This window comes from Sinohyriopsis cumingii, chromosome 19 (assembly GCF_028554795.1).
Source record: "Sinohyriopsis cumingii isolate HCF-2022 chromosome 19, ASM2855479v2, whole genome shotgun sequence".
Taxonomy (NCBI): domain Eukaryota; kingdom Metazoa; phylum Mollusca; class Bivalvia; order Unionida; family Unionidae; genus Sinohyriopsis; species Sinohyriopsis cumingii.
Window position 1 is genome coordinate 46,526,423 of NC_142979.1, and position 26,130 is coordinate 46,552,552.

The 26,130-nt window shown below is 34.5% G+C and overlaps 1 protein-coding gene and 1 long non-coding RNA gene across 5 annotated transcripts in view; one reads left to right on the forward strand and one right to left on the reverse strand.

Annotated features, from left to right (window-relative positions):
• Window positions 1-10,002, forward strand: part of LOC149775638 (uncharacterized) — an 82,745-nt gene extending 72,743 nt beyond the window's left edge. For 3 of the 4 annotated variants that reach the window (XM_089943960.1, XM_089943961.1, XM_089943963.1), the window contains 5 exons: window positions 951-2,113; window positions 2,922-3,225; window positions 5,391-5,515; window positions 7,156-7,274; window positions 8,116-10,002. In XM_089943960.1, coding sequence (XP_089800086.1) covers window positions 951-2,113; window positions 2,922-3,225; window positions 5,391-5,515; window positions 7,156-7,274; window positions 8,116-8,327 — 1,923 coding nt within the window. In that variant the 3' untranslated portion in view covers window positions 8,328-10,002. Of the gene's footprint in view, window positions 1-950; window positions 2,114-2,921; window positions 3,226-5,390; window positions 5,544-7,155; window positions 7,281-8,115 lie in introns of those variants that run through there. The other variant, XM_089943962.1, reaches the window with a different exon arrangement.
• Window positions 10,003-13,554: 3,552 nt separating this feature from the next.
• LOC149775640 (uncharacterized) overlaps window positions 13,555-26,130 on the reverse strand; it is a 30,866-nt gene continuing 18,290 nt past the window's right edge. Inside the window, exons 2-3 of the long non-coding RNA XR_016416563.1 lie at window positions 18,148-18,215; window positions 13,555-16,839 (exon numbers count right to left, since the gene is read on the reverse strand). This is a non-coding gene — a long non-coding RNA (uncharacterized LOC149775640). The remainder of the gene's footprint in view (window positions 16,840-18,147; window positions 18,216-26,130) is intronic.

Sequence of the window (26,130 nt, forward strand, 5' to 3'; positions counted from 1 at the left end):
AAAGAATGCATTTTGATGGTTATATATATATATATATATATATATATATATATATATATATATATATATATATATATATATAAGCATTTAATAGCACAATGGAGAGATCCTCCGCTTCGGATGCGGGAGGTCGTGGGTTTGATCCCCGGCCGAGTCATATCAAAGACTTACAAAAATGGTACTAGCAGCTACCTCCCTTGGCGCTCAGCATTAAGAGGTTAGTGTTAGGACTGGTCGGCCTGGTGTCAGGATAATGTGCCTGGGTGAGACATGATGCTACATGTCTGCGGCATGCTGCCCCAGTGCTAGACATCACTATAAACTGACATACTGCAGACATCGTAACGATATAGCTGAAAAAATGTTAAAGCTGCGTTAAAAGTCCTAATCACACACACACACACACACACACACACACACACAGAGTGGCATGGCACAATAGCACAATGATGGTTATATGATGCCAGTTAAAGGACCGATTCCAAATCGGTAGAAAGCAATAATTGCTGTGTCACCAATGAACTTGATGAAGACTTCAGCGAAATGTTGGATGTGCCTGTTGTAATTCGAAACAGGGGTGGTCTTAGTACAAGCGCCAAAACGTTTAAAAAATATGAATGATAAACATAATTCTCCTTCTTCTTCCACAAGATGCGAGACTAACGCACATTAAAATACCATATATATTCAAGTATAAGTCAAGCTCAACTATAAACTACACAGACCCAGTTCTGCCATCGCATAATGCTCATTCATATATTGGTCTTTGCGGTTTATTATGGAGTAACCAGTAGAACAGACAACACTGACACGTATCTGTCAGCGCATTATGCGACAACAAATCAGGGTCTTTGGTATTTGTAGTTTGATTGAACATTTAAACGAGTATTAAGGGCACTTGTAATTGGATCCAATTTACATAAACCATTTTCATTGTGTTTATATTACAGGTTGGTAACTACGACAGACTCTCTCAAAAACTGACACTTTTAAATGCTGATATAAAGGATTACAAGTATCCTACATACACAGAACTTCCTTGGAACAAAATCAGGAAAGGTCAGTGCAGCAACGGATCATTGTGCGCTAGCTGTATGAGCAACGAAACAAACCCTGATTTTATAATTCCTGGAGACCTATACATTGTTGCTGTCGCTCCCGTCCATGTTCGTGGATCAACCCCGATGCAATGTGGTGATCTAAAATTAGGAGGAATGGACATTGTAGAAGCTATAAATTTTGCAACTCAGCAATCTAAATATCAATCTGGGGTTAAAGCACCTGATGCTAATGTAGGAGTGGTCATAATTGACAGCTGCATTCATCCTCTCATAATAAAGGAGAGACTTCTTACTCTGTACAGATTAGGCATGCCAAATGGGGAAGGAGGCTACTCTCAGATCATGAACAAAGTCCTTGGTTTTATCGCAGAATGGACAAGCGATATAAGTATTGCAGTCGCAGATGTTTTGACAGAAACAAGATATGTTCAGATTGCATATGGGTCTACTGCACCTGTTTTGAGCAACAGGACATTATTTCCGTATTTCTTACGTTTGACTAGTTCAGATGTCCTGCAGGCACAAACTATGCTTGATATTATCAAGGGCATGGGAGCAAATTACATCCAAATTATCAACACTGATTCTGCGTACGGCAACGGAGGCAAGAATGCAATAAAAGAATCAGTTCATACAATTGGAGCTTGTGTTGCCCAGATTATCACTCTGTCATTATTTCCAAGCTTGAATCAAAGTGTCATCGTTCAAAGACTCAGAGATTTTTCATCTGCAAAAGTTGTTGTACTCTTTCTCAGCACTTCCCACCATGAATGGTTGGTACCTTCGTTAGAGGAACTGACTGGTCTACATGAATTCATTTTCATTGCTTCAGAAGAATGGGGGACACGACCAATACTTCAAGACGTAAAAAATTTGATCGGAACTATAACACTATCAATAGACCTACCTGTGAATCAAAAATTCAGGGAACACATGTTGAACTTGAGGACAACTGGCCAAGATTCTAATCCATGGCTGCAAACATTCATGGAGAAGGAACTGAATTGTCATTTTGAGTGGAGTTTTAACAAGTCAGCTTCTAAACCATGCAGGTATCAATCAAGAGGCAGGAATAATAAAAGTATAATGAAAATTGTGTTTGTAAGTAGGAAATCCAGCGAAAGGGTAAACATGCGTTGATAAGAATCTTGCAGTGTTAATAGCAGAAACAAAACTGTTAATGAATATAAGATGTAATCTCTTTTTCCTATTTTTTTTCTTCTCTTTCCCAGAACCAAAACACATCCTTTCGTGAAATTTTACAGCTATCAAATAGAAAAACGTTTCAGCGAGCAATTTTGTCAATAAATGTACGTTAATCATTCAAGTGTCTTTATGGCATGGAAGCTGAACGGCAATAATGACTTCAATGAAAGTAGTACAAAAAGTATTATCAACATCAAAACTAATGGCAGTAGTTAATCTGGAAAGTAAAACCTCGTCTAAAATGGGTCCAACATAACGTTCTAATAGCTTAAACAGGGTACGTTTTACAGCAGGAATGGCGGTTTATTAGGTTTTCCTTTAAATCAGTAGAAGAGGTTAATCCACAGACAGATACCATATATTGGCCAGAGCCCGATATAGCTCACAATTAATTTTCTAAACCATTATATATTTTGTTACTTTCTCCATTAAGTTGGCACTTACGTGGTCCATACGGACCAGAAATCATATGAGTACTATGGACCCGTACGTCCCGCAGCGGCTGTGGTGTTGGTAGTAGCAGTAGTAGTTAGTAGTAGTACTAATGGTAGTTTGTAGTAGAGGTGATGGTGGTAGTAGTTGTAGTCATTTTAATCTGTTAACTTGGAAGTTAGTCGTTATTTTGGGGTCATTGTTGGTTTCTTCCCATTTCAGTGTCAATGAAGGCCTCACACCCGATTACAAAATTGATTTTTGGGTACCTTTCGTCGAGAACGCAGTTTATGCTCTATTGACAGCAGCGTCGCTGACGCTAAAAGAGCAATGTGGACAAACTACGTCAATCTGCGACAAGTACCGTACACATACAACGGATCTTGTTGAACAAATCAAACAAGTGCAGTTAGACATACGCGGAAATGGGAATAAAGATTATATATTTGACAAAAACGGCGATGGATTACTTGGATACAACATTTATATGGTGGAAAAGCAAGCAGGTGAAGTGAAGTATACCTCGGTAAGTTTGTGATCTTGTAGTACATTTAAAAATGTTGTATAGTGTGTTATTGTCCTCTGCGGCAAAGGTTGTAAAATAATACTTTAGGCAAATCAAAAGCAAACAATTCTAATATCAAAACAATTTTTTCTTGAATTATAGTATTTTGATAAACTATGGCATTTTCTCCTAGTTATGTTGGTACAAGAACAGAGACGCTCCGATTTCCGCAAGAAACAAAAGAAACAAACTGACAACACAATACGTATTGCATACAATATAGAAAGCTCGATTTGTGTATCCCGTTCAGAATAGAAACCCTGTAGGGGTAGAGATGAGAAGTACACATGTTAAACTGAATTCAGTCGTCGAACGTGTAGCGGAGAAATGATTGATATGATTAACTTTGATTTGGCGGAATAACGAACGAACAATGAATTCGGGAAAGATTAGTAGCATGGCTGAGACGTCATATGTGCAGTCAAGAGAAACTTGTACCTATGATGCGAGGTGTTGAAAGGCTATATAAACCCGTACCTATAATGCGAATGTTGAAAGGATAGGGAAAGTCGTGTCTATGGCGCAAGGCGTTGAAAGGCAAGATAAGCTTGTACCTATGATGCTAGGTGTTGAAAGCCTATGGAGAGTAGTATATATGATGCTAAGTGTTGAAAGGCTGGAGAAAGTTGCATTTATGATGCTAGGAGTTGAAAGGCTAGGAAAAGTAGTATCTATGATACGTGTGTTGAGATTCTAGAGAACCTCGTACCTATGATGCTAGGTGTTGAAAGGCTAGAGAAAGTCGTATCTATGATAATAGGTGTTGAAAGGCTATGGAAACTCGTGCCTATGATGTGAGGTGTTGAAATGCTAGAGAAAGTCGTATCTATGATGTTAGGTATTGCAAGGCTAGGGAAGGTCGTACTTATCATGCGATGTGTTGAAAGGCAAGAGAAACCCGTACATATGATGCTAGACGTTGAAACCCTATGGAAAGTTGTATCTATGATACTAGGTGTTGAAAGGCTAGGGAAAGTGTTTGTGATGCGAGTGTTGAAAGGCTAGAGAAACTCATACCTATGGTGTTGAAAGGCTAGGGAAAGCTGTATCTATGACGATATGTGTAGAAATGCTAGGAAACGTCGTATCTATGATGCTAGGTGTTGAAATACTAGAGAAACGTATACCTATGATCATAGGTGTTGACAGGCTAAGGAAAGTTGAACCGATGATGCGAGTGTTAAAAGGCTAGAGAAACTCATACCTATGATGCTAGGTGTTGAAAGGATACGGAAAATTATATCTATGACGATATGTGCAGAAATGCTAGGGAACGTCGTATCTATGATGCTAGGTGTTGAAATGCTAGAGAAACGTATACCTATGATGATATGTTTTGAAAGGCTAAGGAAAGTTGTACCTATGATGCGAGTGTTGAAAGGCTAGAGAAACTCGTACCTATGTTGTTAGGTGCTGAAAGGCTAGGGAAAGTCGTATCTATGATGATATGTGTTGAAAGGCTAGAGAAAGTCGTATCCATGATGCGAGTGTTGATAAGCTAGGGAAAGTCGTACCTATGATGCTAGGTGTTGAAAGGCTGGGAAAGACGTACCTATGATGCGATTTGATGAAAGGCTAAAGAAGGCGTGATGGAAAGAAAGAACTACAATTCACAAATGTTCTCAATAAAGGTGCGAAAGGCATCACAGAGTTATATTTTGCCACGTTGGATGGTTGCCAATGTTTACTTTCTTCAGCATTGAAAGAAACATAAAGCTAAATAAAGGATAAGGAAGTTAAAATTTTCTGTAATTGATATTAGTCGGATGTATACAATGAAATACAATAAATCGTGTCATATACTAATGCGGTTATTATTTGTAAGCAACGTTAGAATGTATGCTTCATAAATGCTTAAAGAAAACAAATTAAACCACGTTTTATTTTAATGCACGGACTTAATTCTTCTAATCTGATAATGAAAACATCACATACACTTCAGCCTGAAAGATACGCAAAACGAGGTAAGAATAGAATAATGCAGTGATATACAGGCTTGAACATAACTCATAAACCATAAAGGGCAAATGTATTTTAGCAAAAGAAATATCTTTGTTTCTTTCTTTGGAACATTTAAAAGAATGACATAAATTAATATAATAAATTCTTCATTTTCTTAACTTTAGATTGGACGATCGGTTCCATTCTATTGGGATAAACAGAAATGGGAAAACTCTATGAATATCCAAGGCGAGTCGAATCTCAAGTGTGACGATAAAAGTTTGTGTCCAGAATGCTTTGCGGCAACAGGGTATATGCCTTTAACAGAATGCTTTACGGTAACAGAGTGGGGGGGGGGGAGGAACGCTCACCAGTTATGATGTACTTTTGAGAGAGTGACGTATGTAAGGTGAAGCTGTTTGCATTTAAAACATGCACAATGGAAAGAATGGTGGCATACGTCTATGCTAAAGTAATGTAATGTGGATGATATTTCTTTGGATATTGTACTTTTGGAAATTGTACATGATTTACACACTGCTAAAGAAAATGAATGCTCCCTTGTACTAAAAATTCAGCATGAATTAGCCTAAAGTACACTATTCATAGCAGCTACCAAAATAGGGAAAATGAATTTTGCCAGATTAGACAATACCAGCTTCTGAAAGTGTAATGAATGAATTACCAAATATATAAAATGTAAAAAAAGTTATCGGTCTTTTTTTATACAATTTACATCTGAAGTTCAGGAAGTAAAAATGACCAAGTGGAGCTAGCACTTTTTTGAAAGGTGCACATCTGGAGTAAGGCCAAGCTGTATACTCTTTAACCCATATTACACCCATCAGTCATACACCAAAATAAAGGGAATTAAAGGTCCTTTGGATTATACATAAGATATACAAGGTCTTTTTTAAATAGCCAGTATAACCAGTGAGAAAAGCCGGGGAAATTCTTTTTCTTTAAAATCCTAACTATGCAAAATACGAACCTGTAGAGCGCCACCATGTACCTTTAACAGAATGCTTTACGGCAACAGGGTATGTACCTTTAACAGAATGCTTTACGGTAACAGCGTATGTACCTTTAACAGATAAATAGCGTGAACCATTTTAAGTAGAACAATACAGTATAGACAATATCAAACATGAGTTCAGACTGAAGAAAAATATTAAAAGTCTTTATGAGGCACATGTATGAAGACAACATGCAGCAAACCGTATAAGTTTATGAAGTAATTTATCTCGACTTCTCAGTCTGGGCTAATTGCTATTTAAGTTACTAAAGGAGGTTTACTCGTTTCCAGATACGTTGCTCAAATTTAAAATCTAATACTTTGAAAATGCTTCCAAATTTTCTCCTAAGCTACTGTAGGCGACTTATGTTTAAAATGTATAGATTCGAGCATGAATATCACTGTGCTGTATCCAATGGAAATAAACAATGCAGCAATTGTATAGATAGCGTCATAGGAGGTGAACATGGTTTCTGTCATGACTGGTACACATAAAACACGCATTTTTAGTGATACAACTATAGTTTCAAGGAAATTAAATCATATATATGACGCTATTTGGGGCAGTAATTTTTTTATACAGGAAATTTGGTATAAGCATGGAACCAACCTAACACAAACACTCCACACGACACAAAGGTCAATGAACAAGACCCGTAAGAAAGATATCGGCTTGGAACAGGCAATAGAAAACGCTGCCGATAGTGAATTCACAGCTTTCCAAACTAATGCAGCTTCGCGGTTATAATATCCTTTATTGCTTCATCGACAGTAGACTCATCAGTGTGACATAATTAAGTCGATCTTCATCACGTATCTTTATTCTTCTGATAATAGTTCACCCTACCTCAAGTCCTGTCTTTCTTGTATGAAATAGTGTGCGTTTCTACTAAATCTGTGTCGAATAGTAAGAAGCGGGATATTTTGCATTGCAGGTCTGAGCCCACGTCTACGCCGAGCGTAGGATTTCTGTACTCCACCATCGCTTTGATAGTTATATGCATTCTCTTAATAGCAGCAGTGGTCTTTCTCCTGATTAAGCTTAGACATAAAGGTATGGCTAAGTTTGAAGTGTGTGAGTGTGTGTGTGTGTGTTTAATATCAGTTCCATGTAACAATCATGCCTAATTCTCGCTTAATTTCGCTGACACAATTTAAACCCTGTTAAAATTGTTTTAAAAGATGTCAAAAATTCTTTAATAATATAAGAAAACTTAAATTCGACGTTGACAGCATTAAATATTTGGGAATAGTTCCTAGTATTCTTAATAAAGAACTTATGCATATTTCGACATTATACCTGTTTGCTGTTTTAGTGGACTGACTTAAATTGCTCACAGTCTTTCATAACCATTTTTCGTAGAATCTTACTTTAGAGGATATATATATATATATATATATATATATATATATATATATATATATATATATATATATATATATATACATATTCTAGTATGACAACAGGTAAAAACACGGGATACATCCTTTTTATAAACTAATTCAATAGTCAGATGAATTATTTTCAAGATTAAAAAAGTTATGGCCATTGGTATAAACAATTTTAAAAATGGGTATGTGTTCACGCAGAACATTCGGGCACACAAGCTTCGCCCTGAAATCTATATATGCAATTCATCTGACATTTGTTTGAAAATATTGAATTTCCTTTTGCGTGTTATACAAAGAGTGGGTGCTTTATCTAATTTAAATCGGTATTACTGAAGACAGTTGTCCGTATCGTAAATTATAGCTGATATGTACACTAGACTCTTTTCCGAGAAACTTAATTAGGTTTCTTAATGAGATTAAGATATGCCGACTACTGTCCAAGTGGATCTAAGTTAGTTATAAGACCTCAATTATAATTGTACTTTTTATCATTGTATACATAGGTGTGGGTCGAGAGGTAAACTACGCAAGTCCATATATAACCCCTGTTTATTCGAGCACTGATAGGACGGATACTTCCGAAGGGTCATCTTCTGATGGTCCTAGTCAATATGCGTCAAATCTTTACTCTACAGAACAACACGACTTGTACTTACGCAACTATCCCAGTCGGCTCGAGATAAAAGAAGACGTAACAAATCATATCGAAAACTAGAGGAGACGCCAATCTTAATCAACGACAAGGAATAAAAATTGAAGAAAAATATAAAACTTTCCTTGTTAAGCCCGTGACAATGTTCACCAAAAATAATTAACGATGCCAATTGGGTAATTAAGGAAAAGAAAGAAGAAGAAAAAGAGCATCAAGTCATGAAGATGATAAATAAGTGTAAGAAAATAATTTACATATTGTTAATACTTTTGCAGTGTTGACCATTGTTTCAGATGTTTTACTGATAATTGAAAAAACAAACTTGCATATGTTTTAATACAAGAGCCATTATTTAGGTATAGCTAATCTCATATCTATTGAAGAAATTGTTCTTTTAGAGCCAGCAAATTTACTATTCAATCAATGAAGGATTGAGTATAGTCCTTGGAGCCTATATATATATATATATATATATATATATATATATATATAGCGAATTGAGACGTATTAGGTAGACTACCAGCCTATAATGTTTAGTCCCACAACAAATAGCGAATTTGTTGGGTTTTTTATCCTGCAGTTTGATACCGAATTTTGTGATATTCTCTGCCTGTTCGTCCATACATGTCTGTCTGTCCCCGTCCGTTAGTATTTACCTCTGTCCTCAAATCTGCATATTGCCGAGTGAAAATGTACCAAAATTGGTACAAATAGTATAGGTTTTATTATACTACTTTTGTTTCTACTAACAACAACTACAACAACAGTGTTAGAGTGGTTCTTTCTCCACCAGTTATACTTGCAGCCGTGTGTAGTGTATCATGTACTGAAAAACGGAGTTAAAACCACAGAAACAATACCAAAGAACAGCAACAGAAGAAATAATAATAATAATAATAATAATAATAATAATAATAATAATAGCAGTATTAGTCATATAAATAAAAATAACAATGTTCACGACAAGGATGCATGGCCATTACCACTGAAAAGGCGTATATAATAAGTATTTATATCGCTAAATTTATAAAGCTTCATTAAGTACTGAATGCTAAATATTTAAATTCAATTTAATTATAAACAAATTTCCATTAAGGTAACAGCCTTTTCAATTCCTTAATTCAATTTTGAAATGTAAGGATCTTAAACTTTAAAATGTAATATTGTATATTGTAATATTGTAAAATGTAATATTGTAAAAAATATATGGTATACGGAAACATGATTTTAAAAATATTGTTCTATTCTAAACTATTCTACAAGAATATACATCACCTGTACTATAATATAATACCATTAGAAAGGATATACATATCTTGGCAGACAATGATTATGCAAGTTCTTTGTTTCAGACAAATACTTAACTAAGAAGTCCCTTTGGTTTCCTGATGCCTCTGTCTATTATTTGTGATATATATATATATATATATATATATATATATATATATATATATATATATATATATAATGTGTGTGTGTGTGTGTTGTTAGTTTGTATATCCATCTACACCATTCCATCTGATGGCTATCAAAACTTAGGTCAGAAGCTCGGCTTTATTATTTCTTATTATGCTTTAGCTTGTAATATCTCTGTAGATTGTATCTGCCATCAGATAGTTCGATAGTTTGAACCTTGTTGCTTGTCTTTTGTCATTATTGTAGTCCACTTATCTCATACAAAATTTTAAGTTCTCTTTAAAAAGATAATAACCACATAGACAATAAAGATGCAAACCTCTCCGTCTTTATATTTATAAATACACTTATCAAAACATAGAACATAAACTGGTGTCCGAATGGAAACAAAACGTTTTGAAAGCCATTGTGATGAGTTGATTTATATAGCATTAAACTATAGATACCTTTTTGTACATGATAAGAACTCATCAATAAAAGAATTTCTTCTGAGAGACGAAGTAAAGAATTTGTCTACGCATTCCATAACCTACGACTAGAACAAATTCATTTTTTGGCAGAGAATCTTCTTTGGAAACGTCAGCATAGACGATTCTGTAAAATAATTTTTTACACTGTTGGAGCTGGATATCGGTCTTCTTTCGACATGAATATATTTCTACTAGTGCTACTATCCGCAATAGCTTCAGTTAAAATAATGATTTAGACGCGTAACAGAACTAAAAGAAATATATCATGCTAGAATACTGATTTGAACAGCTTCGAATAATATATCATGCTAGAATGCTGATTTGAACAGTTCGAATATCAAGCTAGAATGCTTATTCGAACAGCTTCGAACACCTCAAGCTCTTGCTAAAGCTATATTATAATCCACTCATTCATTATATCGCCATGAAGTCTATGTTTGTCATAGTGTTTCAATCCAATATTCTGTTTAAACAGTCTCTGTGTGTGTCTTACGTACATGCGTGTAGATTTTAATGCTCTTGTCAAGAATTGCTTAATGAAAGTTGTATTCATTGATCCCGTCCTAGAATGTGTCCCAACACTTTTCATCTTGTGAAACTTGTTTTGTATACGGCCTCAATGTATTTTTGTTGTTGTTGTAACTTGTTGTTATTTGAATGCTACTGAAGTCGGCTGGAAAATCGTTAAGTGTTTTTGTCTTAGATGCCATAAATGTACAGATTACAACTAAACAACATAGTATTATTTTGCATTGTCTCGTCTTGCATTGCACTGCATGCATTATCAGTACTACCTTACGGACCTTCCTCTGCAGTTAAATTAGCCATACTATAGTCTCTTTTTCCAGTACGATGAATTCGACGATATAGTTCATGTTTGCATGAGAAAAGAATACACATATAAACTGCACTCACATTAATCTGATGTTTGTAATAATATCTCATCTGGTTATTTCACCCAAATATATTTTACTAACGGCAAACGCTTTGATTTCAATTGAACATGTGTACCAATGATACCAAACATGCTGAATCTTGGTGTTTATTTCAAATAGGAAAGCTCATAACAAAGTCATTCCAGAAATAATCGCAAACACCATTTGATGAAAATTACATTTGAAAACTTACTATAGTTAATTTGGTAATATTTTTATCTTATTATTAATATAAGTTTGACAAATGTCCAGTCACCAACTCCCACGCCTGTACTAGAGTTTGACATAAATATCCATTCACCATCTTTCACGCCAGTACTAGAGTTTGACATAAATGTTCAGTCACCATCTACCACCCCGGTACTAGAGTTTAGGAAAACGTTGTCCCATTTAATGAAATTTCGGAATAATATCATTCCTGTTCACGAAACAAATAATAGACAATCTGCGTGAATCATGTAAATGGTTGGTTCCGGTGAATGATGGTAGGTTGACGGTTTCCAAGTATAGGTTTTAGAAGAACCAAAAATGTAAGAAATATATAAAGTTTAAGTTTGGGATTTTAATCCAGTTAACATCATATAATATGCCATTAAAGACTTCAACCATCTCTTTTAAGTGAATTTCAGTAGGGTGAAATATGTCCACTTTATTTGAAGAAAAAAACAATTACATTCAATACGACTGCTAAAATTCTTAAAACAGGAGAAGCTAATGATTTGGATGAAAATCAGTTTCAAACGACTAAACATTAAGTCTTAGTTCCAAAACAAATCAACGTGTAATTTTATTTTGTGCACCAAATTTTTGTAACTCGTGTCACAATAAATATTAACTATCTCATTCCTTCTATGAAACATTTTTCAAACTGAATATCGTGATGCAGGTTACCTATACTATCTTATAGGAAATATGCAAAGCGATGTATTCTTTTCAGAAAACGTGAGAAATGTACTATATGTCCTGGTTGAAATATAGTTAAGAGGAGAGCACATCGAATTTATGAGTTATTCTTAATTGTTGAAATCTGAGATGTGTGCTAGATAAAACCAGCTAAATAGAATTCTTTTCATTCACATGGTTGACCTCTCAGACGATGACTGCAAGAACATTCTTGCATTCTTCGGGAAGGATCGTCAGATGATTCGTGAAGTTTACTGCATAATCTTCTTCATCCTAAGTGAGACTGATCGAAATATATAGTACTCTCAGTCTGACATTCCTATGGATATCCATTATCCATACGATCAATCGATGATGAAGAGATTACAGGAGATAAAAAAGCATATAAAATTCATTCAATAATATCGGTATCAGATGCAAAAGATTTTTCAGTAAAATAGTTTTGTTTTCTCTTTTCAATTATCGGATGACTTCAATTGCTTTCAGCCATCAACGTACACGATAGGGTATTCAAATGAATACGGAATATAAAGAAAGATTAGAAACAAAAAAACAAGAGGTATTCAAACATTTAAATGTATTTTCAAGTGATCTAAGCCATAATGATGTTATAATTTACATTGCTACCGAAATACGATTGTTTGTATTTTCCATCTAACTTTCCCCTTTCCGTTGGTGAGTTAGTCTGTGAAGTTTACCACCAGTCATGTACTCAGACATCGTCACATGGGGCAATGAAAATCCCACTACTCTCGTTTTTTTTTTCATGGATTTTTGCTCGTATTTTGCTATGATGGTCCAGAGGGGGGGGGGGCTTGGAAATTTCCTGTAAGGTCATATGTCGTTGTCCACCCTTATGTTTCTCTGTTGTTTGATTAATCTGATTCTCGCAGTCTTCAATTTGACTTAACTATCATCGTCGTTAGCTTCACTCACTGACGCCAGTGACTTGAAGTTTTCTTGCACAATATCAAGCAATGACCTTCGTAGTCGTTTGTTATATGCTTGACCAATCCGGCGTCGTACGAATCTCCAAATCCTTTACGTTATCAAGAAGTTCGCAATACATATTTAAACATCGTATATCTTTTAAGCCATATTTGACAAATCTGTATGACACATTTAAGCGAAATAGTGATGTAATTCTTTTGTAATGTCATAAACACTCAGTTATTCCAACATTATATATTCATGAACTCTTTTAAAATATTATACACAGTATAGTTGCAATCAATAATCCTATTCCTACAGTAGTATTTTAGTCGAACATAAAATTTGTCAACATATATAGTATAGTAACAGTAAATAATGTTGTCCTCATTGAAAACTTCGCTTATGTGCATATGGTGTGTGTGTGTGTGTGTGTGTGTGTGTGTGTGTGTGTGTGTACACACATTGCCTACATCAGGAGGAAAACCCCATGTTTACACACCAATATTAGGAGGACCTCTGCCATTAGGAGGATATCCTCCTAATGATTCCTCCTAATGTATGTGGAGTAACATGTGAAAATATTTAAATATTGTAATTTATGTGGTTTTTGAAGTTAGATCGTAATAAATTTTGGTCATATTGGTTGGGCCGAAATCTTGGATGGATATGATAATAGGTAAAGAAAGTGTGTAAAACAATATTTCCCTATGTTATCTGACATACCTTGGGAGGACCTGATTGACATGTGTACCAATTGTCACTGGAAAGACTTGCTAAAGATATCCCTAATAGCAAAAAATATGTATTTATTAACTTTCTAAGATTAATGCTAATTGCTTTATAAGTGAGAGAATACATACCTGATTTGTGCAGTCCTCTCAACGTTGGTGTGTAAACATGTCGCATGATAAGTCCTCGCAATATCTGTGTGTAAACAAATTAACTATTGAAATATATCATGTTGATGTTAATACCAGTGACACAATCTCTCAACATTGATGGGCAGTCACTTCAGCACTTTATATTTGACATATATAGCCAGTAGTGTGCTGACGTACCGTTAAACCCTACATACATACATGCATGCATACATACATACATACATACATACATGCATACATGCATACCACCCTGTAGGTATGTAATATTTGTGGGTGTCATCTACCTTTAATAAAGTGTGAAGTTACATGTTACAAGTCCGAGTTCGCAGGCTCGTATATTTAATTATGTAAATGGTGTTTTAAAATGTTTCGAAAGTCCTTATAAGTATTTCGGATGCTTATGGACCTGCTCAAGATGGACTGAAGTAATCTTAAATATGATTAGAGTTCGTGATAATAAATCGACCAGCTTGCCAATGTCAACGTTTTGATGACGAATAACATTTAAATAACCATTGTAAGTGTCTGTTATTTTTAACAGACAGCATGGATACATTTTTCGAGAGTGATAGTGGCAGTACAATTATTGACAAAATAACAGAATTTCAAGAAATACCGTTCTTCAATACGCTGACCAAACCGCTACGCATACCGATGCAAACTGACAGACTGTTTAAGGACAATTAAATGCACCATAACTGCCTTGTTACTCGGTTTTATTGCAATTACATTACTTTGTAGAATAATACCCAGGCATATCTTCGCAGATATCCAGAGTAAACCTGCTTAAGTAGAAGACGTATTTCATAGCAAAATTCCAATCTGGTTTTGTTAGAAACATAGATAAAATATATTCTTTCATGTCAATAATAATGATATTGTCGGTCGTCCTTTTGTATATACGTTCATATTTTGAGCCGATACTTGACCAAACAGCATCTAATCTTGCCATAAATTGGGTTTTAAATGTAAGCAACTAGCACATTCTATTTCTATTAAGGCTTTATGATAATTTAGATGACAGTAGTGTTAAAAGAAGCAAGTACGTATGATTTTGATAATAGTGACACGCGCACACAATTCAATTAAGTGTTAAAGTAGCACCAGTCCTCTTTAGCCTACACATCACTTTAAGTACATGTAAAAAGATAAACATTTTAAGGCTAGTGCTGAAACATTGTCTTTGCAAAAACATTTTCATTTCTTTGGCAAGGTTATGTGCATTTATTTTGTATCAGAAGGATAAATGAACAAGTTGCCTTAAGGTATGGAGTTCATACAATCATATGCAACTACATTCGTGGTGAGAAATTGTACACATGCTGTAAATGAGACCTAACATTGCTAGAATCTACCTTAAAGGTAATACCATTATGCAAGTACCTTTCCTCAACAGTTACATGTTTAAGAGTTTGCATCAAACATGTTGAAGAAATTACCCTCTTTAAGACGAACACTTTTTTCCAGAGGCTACTTGCTTAACTTACCAGAGGTGGTTGTTTAAGAGGGTTCTACATTATTAATCTACTTCAACGTAATACACAATCAAAACCAGTATGGATAAAAACTTATTTATTTTATACAGTAGAAACAACGTTTTGACTACTTGAAAATTAAGCACATTACCATTTTCAGTGCAGCCAGTGAAGGCCGAGCAAACACTTACCGGGCATATGTCGGTTTATTAAGTAAAAAGAACCTAAATCATATTGCAAAAATATCTCATGTATTAGATGACAATTCTATTTCGCACTGTAATTTTTCACTGTAGGTAAGTTTTACAAATGAAATTGTGCAGATCACATTTTACCGAATTTTAATATTGAGTGTATCATTTTGAGGTATTGAATTTGGAAGCCACTATACATATTAAGTTCTTCTTCATCACATCAGAACTTACCTCGATATTATATAAAATGTTTTGTAAAACTTAGTGTTTTATTTTTACCCGTATTTCTTGAATAAATAGCATTTTCACCACACCAAGAAAACAAATATTCTTGAGTTCCTGGATATACACTAATATATCGTGTTATTATGCCCCTTCTAAAATAGCATAAGGAGAACATGTTGTTTTGTTGTGAACCATGAAATATGCAACTTTATTACCTGTAAGTCATAAATAGATATTTTCCATGTTCAGACAATTACAGCAATGTATAATTACACATTTTTACAATTTTAGTTTTACATTTTTTTACCAAAACCAGTTAAGGAAGACATGAAATTTTGTAGGCATACAGGTATGTAAATCTCCATGACGTGCTTAGAGCTTCAGCTCTTTGCATTATTTTCTTTTCAAATGTTTATTATTTGTGGAGTGGAATAGGAACGGTTTAGACATTTGTTTGGTAGAAACGTTTAGTACAGTTGAAAAAGCAAGTTATACGTAACATTTTTCAGATGTATTATTATGCAGATGTAGACGAATTGATTATATGTTTAGGCTGATACAGCAATTTTACCTTTTGTTTTACACATTCTGGAACAGTTTCTCACATAAACAACTTTAGCATTTTTGAGTAACGGTTACTGGAGGTAGTGAAATTTTGTATTTTAGTATTACTATTTGTGGTCATATGCAGATGACTTGAATAGATTGTGATGTAATGATACGAAAATTGTATTAATTGTGGACACATATGAATGGATTGGACATATATTCCTTTGGTCTGCAGTGGGTTCATGCTTGTTTTATAAGCTCAAATCTATATGATTAGATGTAGTGCTGAAAAGAGATCTTCTGTAAACAACATGACATTGGATTCATTGTCAGATTCGATTCATTGTTGTGACAAAAATACTTTCTTTTTTAGCTCTTTTATTGCAAGCACGTTCTCCACTTGCAAAAAATAAAAATAAGACATCACCAGCTTCTGCCTGCCAATATATGAAATATTGTCATGACATCCTGACACCCTTTCTTTCGAAGCACTCTCTCTCTCTCTCTCTCTCTCTCTCTGCCAGGAAACATATTTCAAATGCTGTCAAGAATGCATCTTCTCTTCTTTTGTCCTTTTTCTTGGTTTCGCTTCCTCTGGAGGGAGAAAGTAAATAGAGATGAAAAAAAAAGATATATGACAATAACTATATTATAATTTAATGGGAATACTAAAGACTCCATTATAAGAGTTCACAACATTATTAAATAAGGGTTTCTCAAAAGTACAGGTACCATATTCCCCAAAACTGTGAATTAGAAGTTTTAGTCTTAACGTCATTGCATATGCTGGCCTCAGTATTGTTTTCTTCCCCTTAGCAGATTCCTTCTCCATGATAGTATTTCCTTTCACAACGTTCTACCTGGATTTTTTTTATTATTATATGGTTTACAAATGTTATCTGTGGTAAGATAGTTCAATAATGAAGATGTAAAATACACGGTTGGATTAACTTCACTGATATTCAGAACTGAACTATTTTATTATTATTGTTATTATTATTATTATTATTATTATTATTGTGATTCTGCTTGTTTATTGTCATGGGCTTGGGTCCCTTAATAAACTCCTCCTTGATAGACTTGCTCCAAACGTGCATGGTTTGGTCTGGTTTGATGGTTTATATCACATCAACACAAATAGTCTATTTGATACTGTGGCAACTTGAATTACCCGAGGACACATTATAGCAGCCATCCCCTTCTGATATAATGGCAGGATTCTAACCTGCCCAGTTATACTTATAAATTCAGGCATAGTTACATATGTTACGGTTGTATGCATAGTGGTTGTAAAACTGATTTTAGAAATAAAATGAATAATAGATTCAAAATCCACGAGGTACAGTGAAATATCTCGGTTTAAACGTTCATCGGAGACAGCTTCTGTTGAGTTCATGAAAACCCATTGGACTCTTTTGTTAAGACTAAATTAAACATTCAATTCTCTTATGTAGATAAAGTTTATTCACATTTAATTACAGATGTGGTTTCAAAAAGATCAGATGTTGTACCTATTGATTGTACACAAAGTAAATAAACAAAATTTATAACATGTTAATTTTTTAACATTTCCTTAAAATTTAAATTTCACATATACGGCATATACAAATCAGTAATAGGCATTGTGTATGCATTACGTTCCATTCCTTTACAAACAGGATCAATTCAGTTATTTAACAATAGTCCCAAGTGGGCCTGAGAGGTCTAATCTGACTGAAAAACTATATAAAGAGCCAAATGCCGTGGTAATTCGTAGTGCAAATTATGTCCGAATGATCCTTTATGACATTTAAAGTTTCCCTAGTTTTAGTAATGACAGCCTTATTCAATGGCAGGTTAGCATCATTTGTACAATATTGAAACAGGTTCATTCGACCCCACTGAAATAAAAATTGATCTCACCGGCTATTTGAGCCTGGTCTTTATCATGACTTGTGCTGACGCTGCAAGTTACACTCGGTTTGCCTTTCCTAAAAAAGTTACATTAGCAGGTGACGAAATAGAATCCAGTCTGGTTAAAATTTTGATTAACTTGAAAGATGAAAAGCTTATATAAATTCTATCATCTAAATATTTTCACATGTCACCCCACATACATTAGGAGGAAGCATTAGGAGGATATCCTCCTGATATCAGAGGTCCTCCTAATGTTGGTGTGTAAACATGGAGTTGTCCTCCTAATGTAGGTAAAGTGTATAATCGGTTGTCTTCTTCCATTAAATGAGTGAAAGCAATTTCATGATCAGTTTCGATTATGTAATCAACATAATTTTGAAGACCACCATATTTACAAAATAAAAATGTATTTCATGAGGATAAATATCTCTATAGTTGTGCATATGAAAACTGATATGAAAGAGGTATTCTTGCATAGATAATATTCCAAACACATTTGGTCTTCTGTGATGTTGAACTTACCCATTCATACATTCTGCAGTTGAAACTTCTCTTACTTAAGTCGGAAACATCGTACTGCCGTAAATAATTGTAATGCCCACAGTTGTGTCTGAGATAAACCATTCCATTGTGAAAAGAAAGTTTCATAATGTTCATGTATAGGTTGACGTTTTATAATTTGCTTTATTTAATGAATCAGAATAAGGAATGAATTAATGTTTCAGTTCTGTCTTTATTTACATCTCTAAGAGCCTATGACGACTATATTTCGCAATATACCCCGCATGACTGACCTTACAATTCCATCTGATATATTACAATGCTTACTCGTGTACACAACCACTTCACTTTAACTAGCCAACCATAAATAGCTCCAAACTTGTAAATATGTTGATTATTAGAAACTTGACAACACCTATTTACAGATCCTATGCAATCTACGTGACAGAATTTAAACCAAAAAATAAATACAGTCATGCACCAAAAGTAGAAAGAACGTATATATACATAACATCTCTCCTCCTAACGGAGAAAAAAGATACTTCATGAATGACACAAAATATATAAAGCAAAGCGCTACAGTACAAAGCTACGTGAGAGTGCATCTGTAATCAGATTCCCATTTCCTTTGATGTGCCTAATTCCGAAGTTATATTACTGCAAGATCAAACCTTAACCTTGATAGGTTGACCTTAACCATGTTCTACATTATTTCCTACAAATTTAACACAAGCTAGGCGAAAACTCACTTTTAGTCCAATTAATTGTCAATTTTGTCTCTTGCAATCTAAAAAAGAATTTCTGGATAGTTTCCAGGTGGTCTTTCAAGGCGTCACTGTGTGTTGTGATCTCTTCGATGTATGCATCAAAGTCATCTACATGAAATGTACGATGTTCATTAAATGCTCGAATGTTGAGAGAGAATTTTTCATATCGAAAGGCATCACTTTATATTGGTAAAGTCTACCCGGAAATGCAAATGACAACATTTCGTTTGCATTTCCGCAAGTGAAATTTGCCAAAATGTATTGTACACGTAGAAATTGGTGACATAGTTTTCATTTCCAATTTTGTCAATGCGGTCTTTGTTTGTTGGTATTGCAAATGAATTTTGTTTTGGTGACACTGTTCAATGTTTTGTAGTCAGTGCACATAGGTAAAGTTGTTGTTGTTGTTGTTGTTCGGGGTTTAACGCCATTTTTCAGCACAAGATAGGCTATACATGGCGACCAGTATAACTGGTGGAGGAAGAACCCTGGAAAACCCAGGGAAGAACCACCGACCCACGAGAAGCTACTGGCAGGCTTTCCCACCGTACTCACGCTAGCCGAACCCTTGCAGACAGAGGTGAGATGGCAGTGATCCGAAACGGTGAGCGCTTTAGACCACTCGGCCACTCGGGACCCCCCATAGGTAAAGTATTATATGGTTTTGGTACTAGTATACATGGCGAACTACAATTACTTTGCTTGGTTCAATAAAATCGTTTGAAATATATATTCAATTTCCTTTTTCAAACATTTCTTCTTGCAAGATATATCCTGTAAAGATGCCGTTTCACATGCGTAGAAGCCACGATTACATCTTCATGGTAGATTGTATTAGTTCGTTTTGGAATATTTGGAAATAAGCGCACATATTCACAAATCAGCTGTTTTAACCCATACCTTTCTTGTGTGAGTAGAAACGAAAGCGTCTGACCCAGATTATTTCAAATATCGGAATTCTGAAGACTGGTTACGCCAAAGTCACTACAGTCTGATTGCAAGAACTTATGGTAATGCGAAGTAAATCCCAAATAGTCCTAATCGCGTTATCACAAGTTCAAATGTATGATGTTCCAACTAAATTCCAGTGGTATTCCAAATAATTTCCAATATTTAATGCGTTGACGTGCGTGTAATCTAAAATATGCTAACATGCCAGTGGTCAGTAGTGTGACGATATGCTAACAGTGTTTTTGATGTATCACAATAATATAATCAAAAAGTCTTCTTGTCTGAATTCCCAAATATTCCAAATTAATGTTCCAGTCCAAGAATATTATTGATGAGCACTTTGTAATTCTGGTGAATAATATTTCGAATCAATAATTCTGCCCAAATGGAATACTGAACATAAAAAAATTCTTACTCTGCATCAGATATTAACTGCAGGAAAGATTAATTTCTCAAGTAAAGAAGATTATATTTAAAACAACTAAGACACATAATAAAACCAGGATGAAGGTCAAAAGTTCGATTCTAGAAGACTTTTAAGTTGTCCACAAGATAAGGCCTGTCACCAAATTATAATAAAGAACATGGGAAACATCAGGTAGACCATGTGTTTATGGGGGAATTCCAGTGTTATAGACCCAGAGAAAAATAAATGTTTACTTAATAATTATCTGACTAATTAATCCACAGTCATGGGAAATATTAGCTATGCATTATGTTGTTTACAAAATAAATGTTATTGGGCAGGTACAACATGGATTTGATATTCGACAAGGTCAGGTTCCTAATACTTATGTATATACCATATAATCATTAAGAGAACCAACAAACAATTCAAATTGAATATAAGAAACATATAGTACTGACCACTCGTCATAGGCACCAGCAAGTACAAAACTCACCACCACCACCTAGACGACATTGTGAAATCTCGTTGGTTACACCAGGGACAAAGAGATTCCGAAACGAAAGAAATTAAATTTCAGAAATAAGTTGTAACTTATCTGAAATTCATATCATGAAGGTTCACCCAATTACTGTTACGACTCTAAGGTCAGAAACTGAGAAACAGAAAAAAGCGCTCCATTTACTATTATTTTAGAGGTTTAATATTTATACATAGCTTTGATCCAGTTTATCAAATTTTGGCCGAAGCCACATTTTTCTAATGATTCAAAAATAAATTGATGTTCTATTTGATCGAACGCCTTTTCTTGATCAAACAGATACATTACTCCCTTTTCTCCTTTAGCATTTAAAAGATTTATTATTTAATTAATTGATAGAGTATTATTCGTAATATTTATTCCCTTCCCCCCACAGCTCTGGTTTATATATATTATCTTGCTTAAACAATTTCGTATTCTATTGGTTATGATTTTGCTACAGATTTTATAGTCGTTATTTAGAAAGGTTATCGGTCACCAGTTTTTTTATCAATTCTTTGTCTTCCTTCCCTTTATAGATTAAAGTAATAATTCCCTCCCTTAGTGTTTTCGGCATATCCCCTTTTAACAGTATATTGTTATATAATAGTTCTAGAAAATCAACTAAATCGTATTTAAATGTAATATATAAGTCTGAGGTTATGCCGTCGGACCCTGACAAATTCTCTTTTTGTAGGCTATTAATTGCTTCTAAGATTTCTTTATCGGTGATAAAGTTTTTGCATTTCTCCTTATCTTCTGTAGTAATTTGCTTATAATTAGTCTTTTCTATATAATTATATATTATTTCCTTGTTGATATTTTGAGATTCATGTATTTTTGTGTAGTATTGTTTTATATATTCTAAAATATCTGTTTTATTTTGGTGGATTATGTCGTTTTCTTGTATTGATTCTATCTTTTTATTTTCTCCCCTTTTAATTTCCATTCTGTATAGCACTCTCCCCTTTTTATATATATTCCCATATTTCCCTGATCTTTTTTTATTTCCTGTGCAATCTCTTTCAATTTTCTCCCATTTATTGATTATTCCCTTATCTAATTTTGTTAATGGCCTTATAGATGTCATTATTTCTAAATATTTTTCCTTTAGACATTGTTGTTGAAGTTTTTTTGTGTCTTACTATGATATGTGGTAATTCGTTTAATTTCACTTTTGATTGTTTCCCAGTCTTTCATTATGTCCCCAGTATACTTTTCCTTGAAAATCTTGAGGTATGTGCGAACAGGGCTCACATACAGATCATCCTGCATGAGAGCACAGTTCATTTTCCACACTCCCTGTTCCCATTTTATAGTGTTCGGAATAGCTATTTTAAGTAATACTAATTTATGATCTGCTATTTTTTCTTGTATAATTTCACATTTCTTAATGGTATTTGTCTCGGTTTTAGATATGTAAAATGTATCAATACGACTTTCTTTATGGATTTCATATTTAAACGTATATTCCCTCTTATTATTTAAAAATCTATAAACGTCTACAATATTATTTGTTTTTATGAAAGTATGCATCCATTTAAAGTTTTTTTTATTATTATTTTCCGTCAATCTATCACTTTTATCTTCTTCTGTTAGTATCCAATTAAAATCTCCTCCGATTATACATGGTTCTAGAACATTTTTGAGTATAATGATTTATATTTTGAATAAATGTAGTTTTCCTGTTTTTTTACACCTGGTGGCGCATATATATTAAACATGTTCCATTTATTTATTTTTAAGTTAATTAGACGTCCTTTTAGTTAATTAGGTATTTCCATGTTTTCAGGGTTCAATCCCTTGGCGGATTGCCTGATAATTGTAGCCACTCCAGCTCTTATGTATGTAGATGGTTACTAATAAAAAATTAGTGCATTTAGTTCTTCCTCTGATCTTTTCATAATGTGTTCCGGCATTCCGTGCGTTTCTTGCATTAATATTATACGAGTTTTTAGCTTGTTCAATGATATTATCTATTTTATTATTTATACCATTAGTGTTCATAGTCAGGATTCGCAGATTTGATTCCTCCATCCTGACTATGGGCTAGTCGTTAAGTTTTTATTTTGTGTTAGTAGGTTCTAGTTTATATAATCGTTACTTGTTTATTTTGCAATTTTGCTAGTGGGTAGTTTTTCTGGCCCTGTATTCTTCGATGCTGATTGTTCTTTTATCTTCTCTATTGAGACTGTTCTTTTATCTTCTCTATTGAGACTGACTGTTCGTCTTGTTTGCTCTGTTTCTTTTGTTTCCTTTCTGGATTTTCTTGTCTCGTTTCCTGGTGATCTAAGCTCTCATTAATCTCTTTTTCTGACAGTGTTCTGGGCGTTGATACTGTCCTTTTTCTTTTTTGTGTTATTGTTGGTGTTGCAGGCTCTTGTCTTGGTCAAGTTGTCGTGGTTACCACTTGTTGCTCCACTGAAGTGTCTGTGTCCATTGTCTCTTCAACAGTCTATATATCTGGACTTGTCTGTATATTGTCTAGAGTTTGCTCCAAATTTTGTGGTGTTGTTTTTCTGTTTCTTCGTCTCATCGAGGACAGAAGGGGGCTGTCTGTCTCTATCAGTTTTACTTCCTACTTTATTTGTATTTGTCTGTCTCTAGCTCTTGCCCTTTTCTTTTCTGATGAGCTAGTTTGGTCAGCAGATTCCTATTTAACTTGTGGGCTTCCTGTAGTGTCATTTTGAGTTTGTATATCTTGTTCAGGTTCTGGTACTTGTACTAGAATCTTTTCTGTCACTGTATCTGTTCCTTTGGGTACTGAACTGGACAGTGCTTCAGCATATGATTGTGGGGCTGTGTTAATCTGCCTTTCTGTATTCTGCGGTGGTGCTTGTTGTTTGCATTCTCTCAGTAGGTGTCCAGTATTCCCGCATTTGTAGCATTGCCGGTCGTGTTGGCATCCTTTATACATGTACCACTATTTTATAACAAAACCCATAATTTAGAAAAAGGGTGGCAGCTTCTTTACGTCTTCCGGTGTGAGGCTCACTATCCTCACGCCTGTGTATACTGAGGGGAATCCCCAGTATGTGGCCATTTGTGCAGTAGTGATTTTGATGCCGTACTTATTTTGCAGTTTGTTCTTAATTCGATCGTCGGTGTTTCCATTGGGAGTCCTGAAAAATGTACATCTATCATTATATCGTCAATTTCTTGAACAAGGGCGGCGGGGCGTAGATCTTCACTGGCTTGCCTCTGAACTCTATTGTCTGATCATTGTCATATAGTGGCTTTCCTCCTTTTGCGAAGAGGAAGTATAGCCCTCTGCAACCATTTTGCAGTCCTTTGATGTCGTTAGTTTGTGTTCCCTTGCCAATTAGATACTGCAGGATCTCGGATGGGCGCGGCCTTTCTGCCTCATTAAAGCTTGTAAGGTCCAACACCTGGCACCCTGGTGATCTATACGCAAGTAGTGGTTTTCCACTATCTGTATTCTTCAGGTTTGTGGGAAAGTAATTTGTAATCTTTCCTCCAGTTTGTTCTTTAGTTGGCATTGCCATTTTGGGCAGTAAAAACTACCCACATAATTTGATAGGGGCTAAACACCCTTAAACTTCCAAAATGCAAAAAAAAAAAAAACAAAAAAAAAAAAATAATAACAAACATTTACACAGTATAAATAATGGCACCTTACAAAGTATAGGATAAAGAATACCTGGAGATCCTTGTATGAAAATCACAATCAATCACAATGAATCACGGAATAAAAATCCTTAAAGCAGGGGTAAGCTTTCTGACAAGATTCGTCGTAGTGTAAATCCCGTAAAGGGGTAAGTTTCCCGACAAGACTCGTCGTAATGTAGTTCGATTGTAGAGAATTTGCTCTATATGTATACTTGATGTGACATATATGCGCAGCTAGGTACTTAGGTTTTTCGTTGCAGGCAATTTGCACATTCAGCATGGTTTGAGTTTCGCTCAGTATTTCGAAATAACTAGAGCCAAAAAAATATACCACCCTCGGGTGACGCTGTACGCGGCAACGAAACCCGAATACATTTTTGACAACATGTACATATTGATACAACTCATACACAATTCCGTGACATACTGTACAAAGCATTTCCATTAGAGTTTGTTATACTGTATATAGTATTTCGATTAAAGTTTGTTATACTGTAAGCTTAAGGACAGGTTGGTCAAAATATAATATTGCAGAGTCACAAAATGAATGATTGAAAAATGTGTTTTAGTAAAAACTTGTAATTATGTCTGTTATTGTTATCTAACAATAAGTTTTCTTATGTTTTGGTATAAATTTTTACTATGGGACAAGGCAAATGCATGTAAGTGAGATCATATTTGTGACAATATAATAGATGATATCGAGTTATTCATTTCTCTTAAGTTAAGTAATTTATGTATGTGTTGATTAAAAATATTTTTGACTTTGTTGATATTATTAATAATTGCTATTCCGTACTACTGCTTTTGAATAACCGGCAGTAAAGTTTTTTAACAATCAAATACGGTCATATATTATAAGATTGCTTAATATATGACGGGCAGGTCAATTATAATAATTCTTCGTTATCTAAGATATTATTACTTGTCACAATGTTAAAATGTGGTATTATAAAGATCTTTTCAGGAAACATATTGTGCAGGTTATCCTTAATTTTTAATTTAGTTTAACTCCAATAATTATGAGTTGACTGAGTATCCTTCAATTTGGTTTTATTTAAAGGTCAAGTGATACTGATCTGGACGTCTGATACTTCGGTAAATTATAGCTACCTTCCTCGGTTCCCGATCAGTTTCCAGTGAACTTTAGGTGAACCACTGTCTGTATCATCAACGTATAACATAAAAAACAACAGCAATAACTCCATTCCACT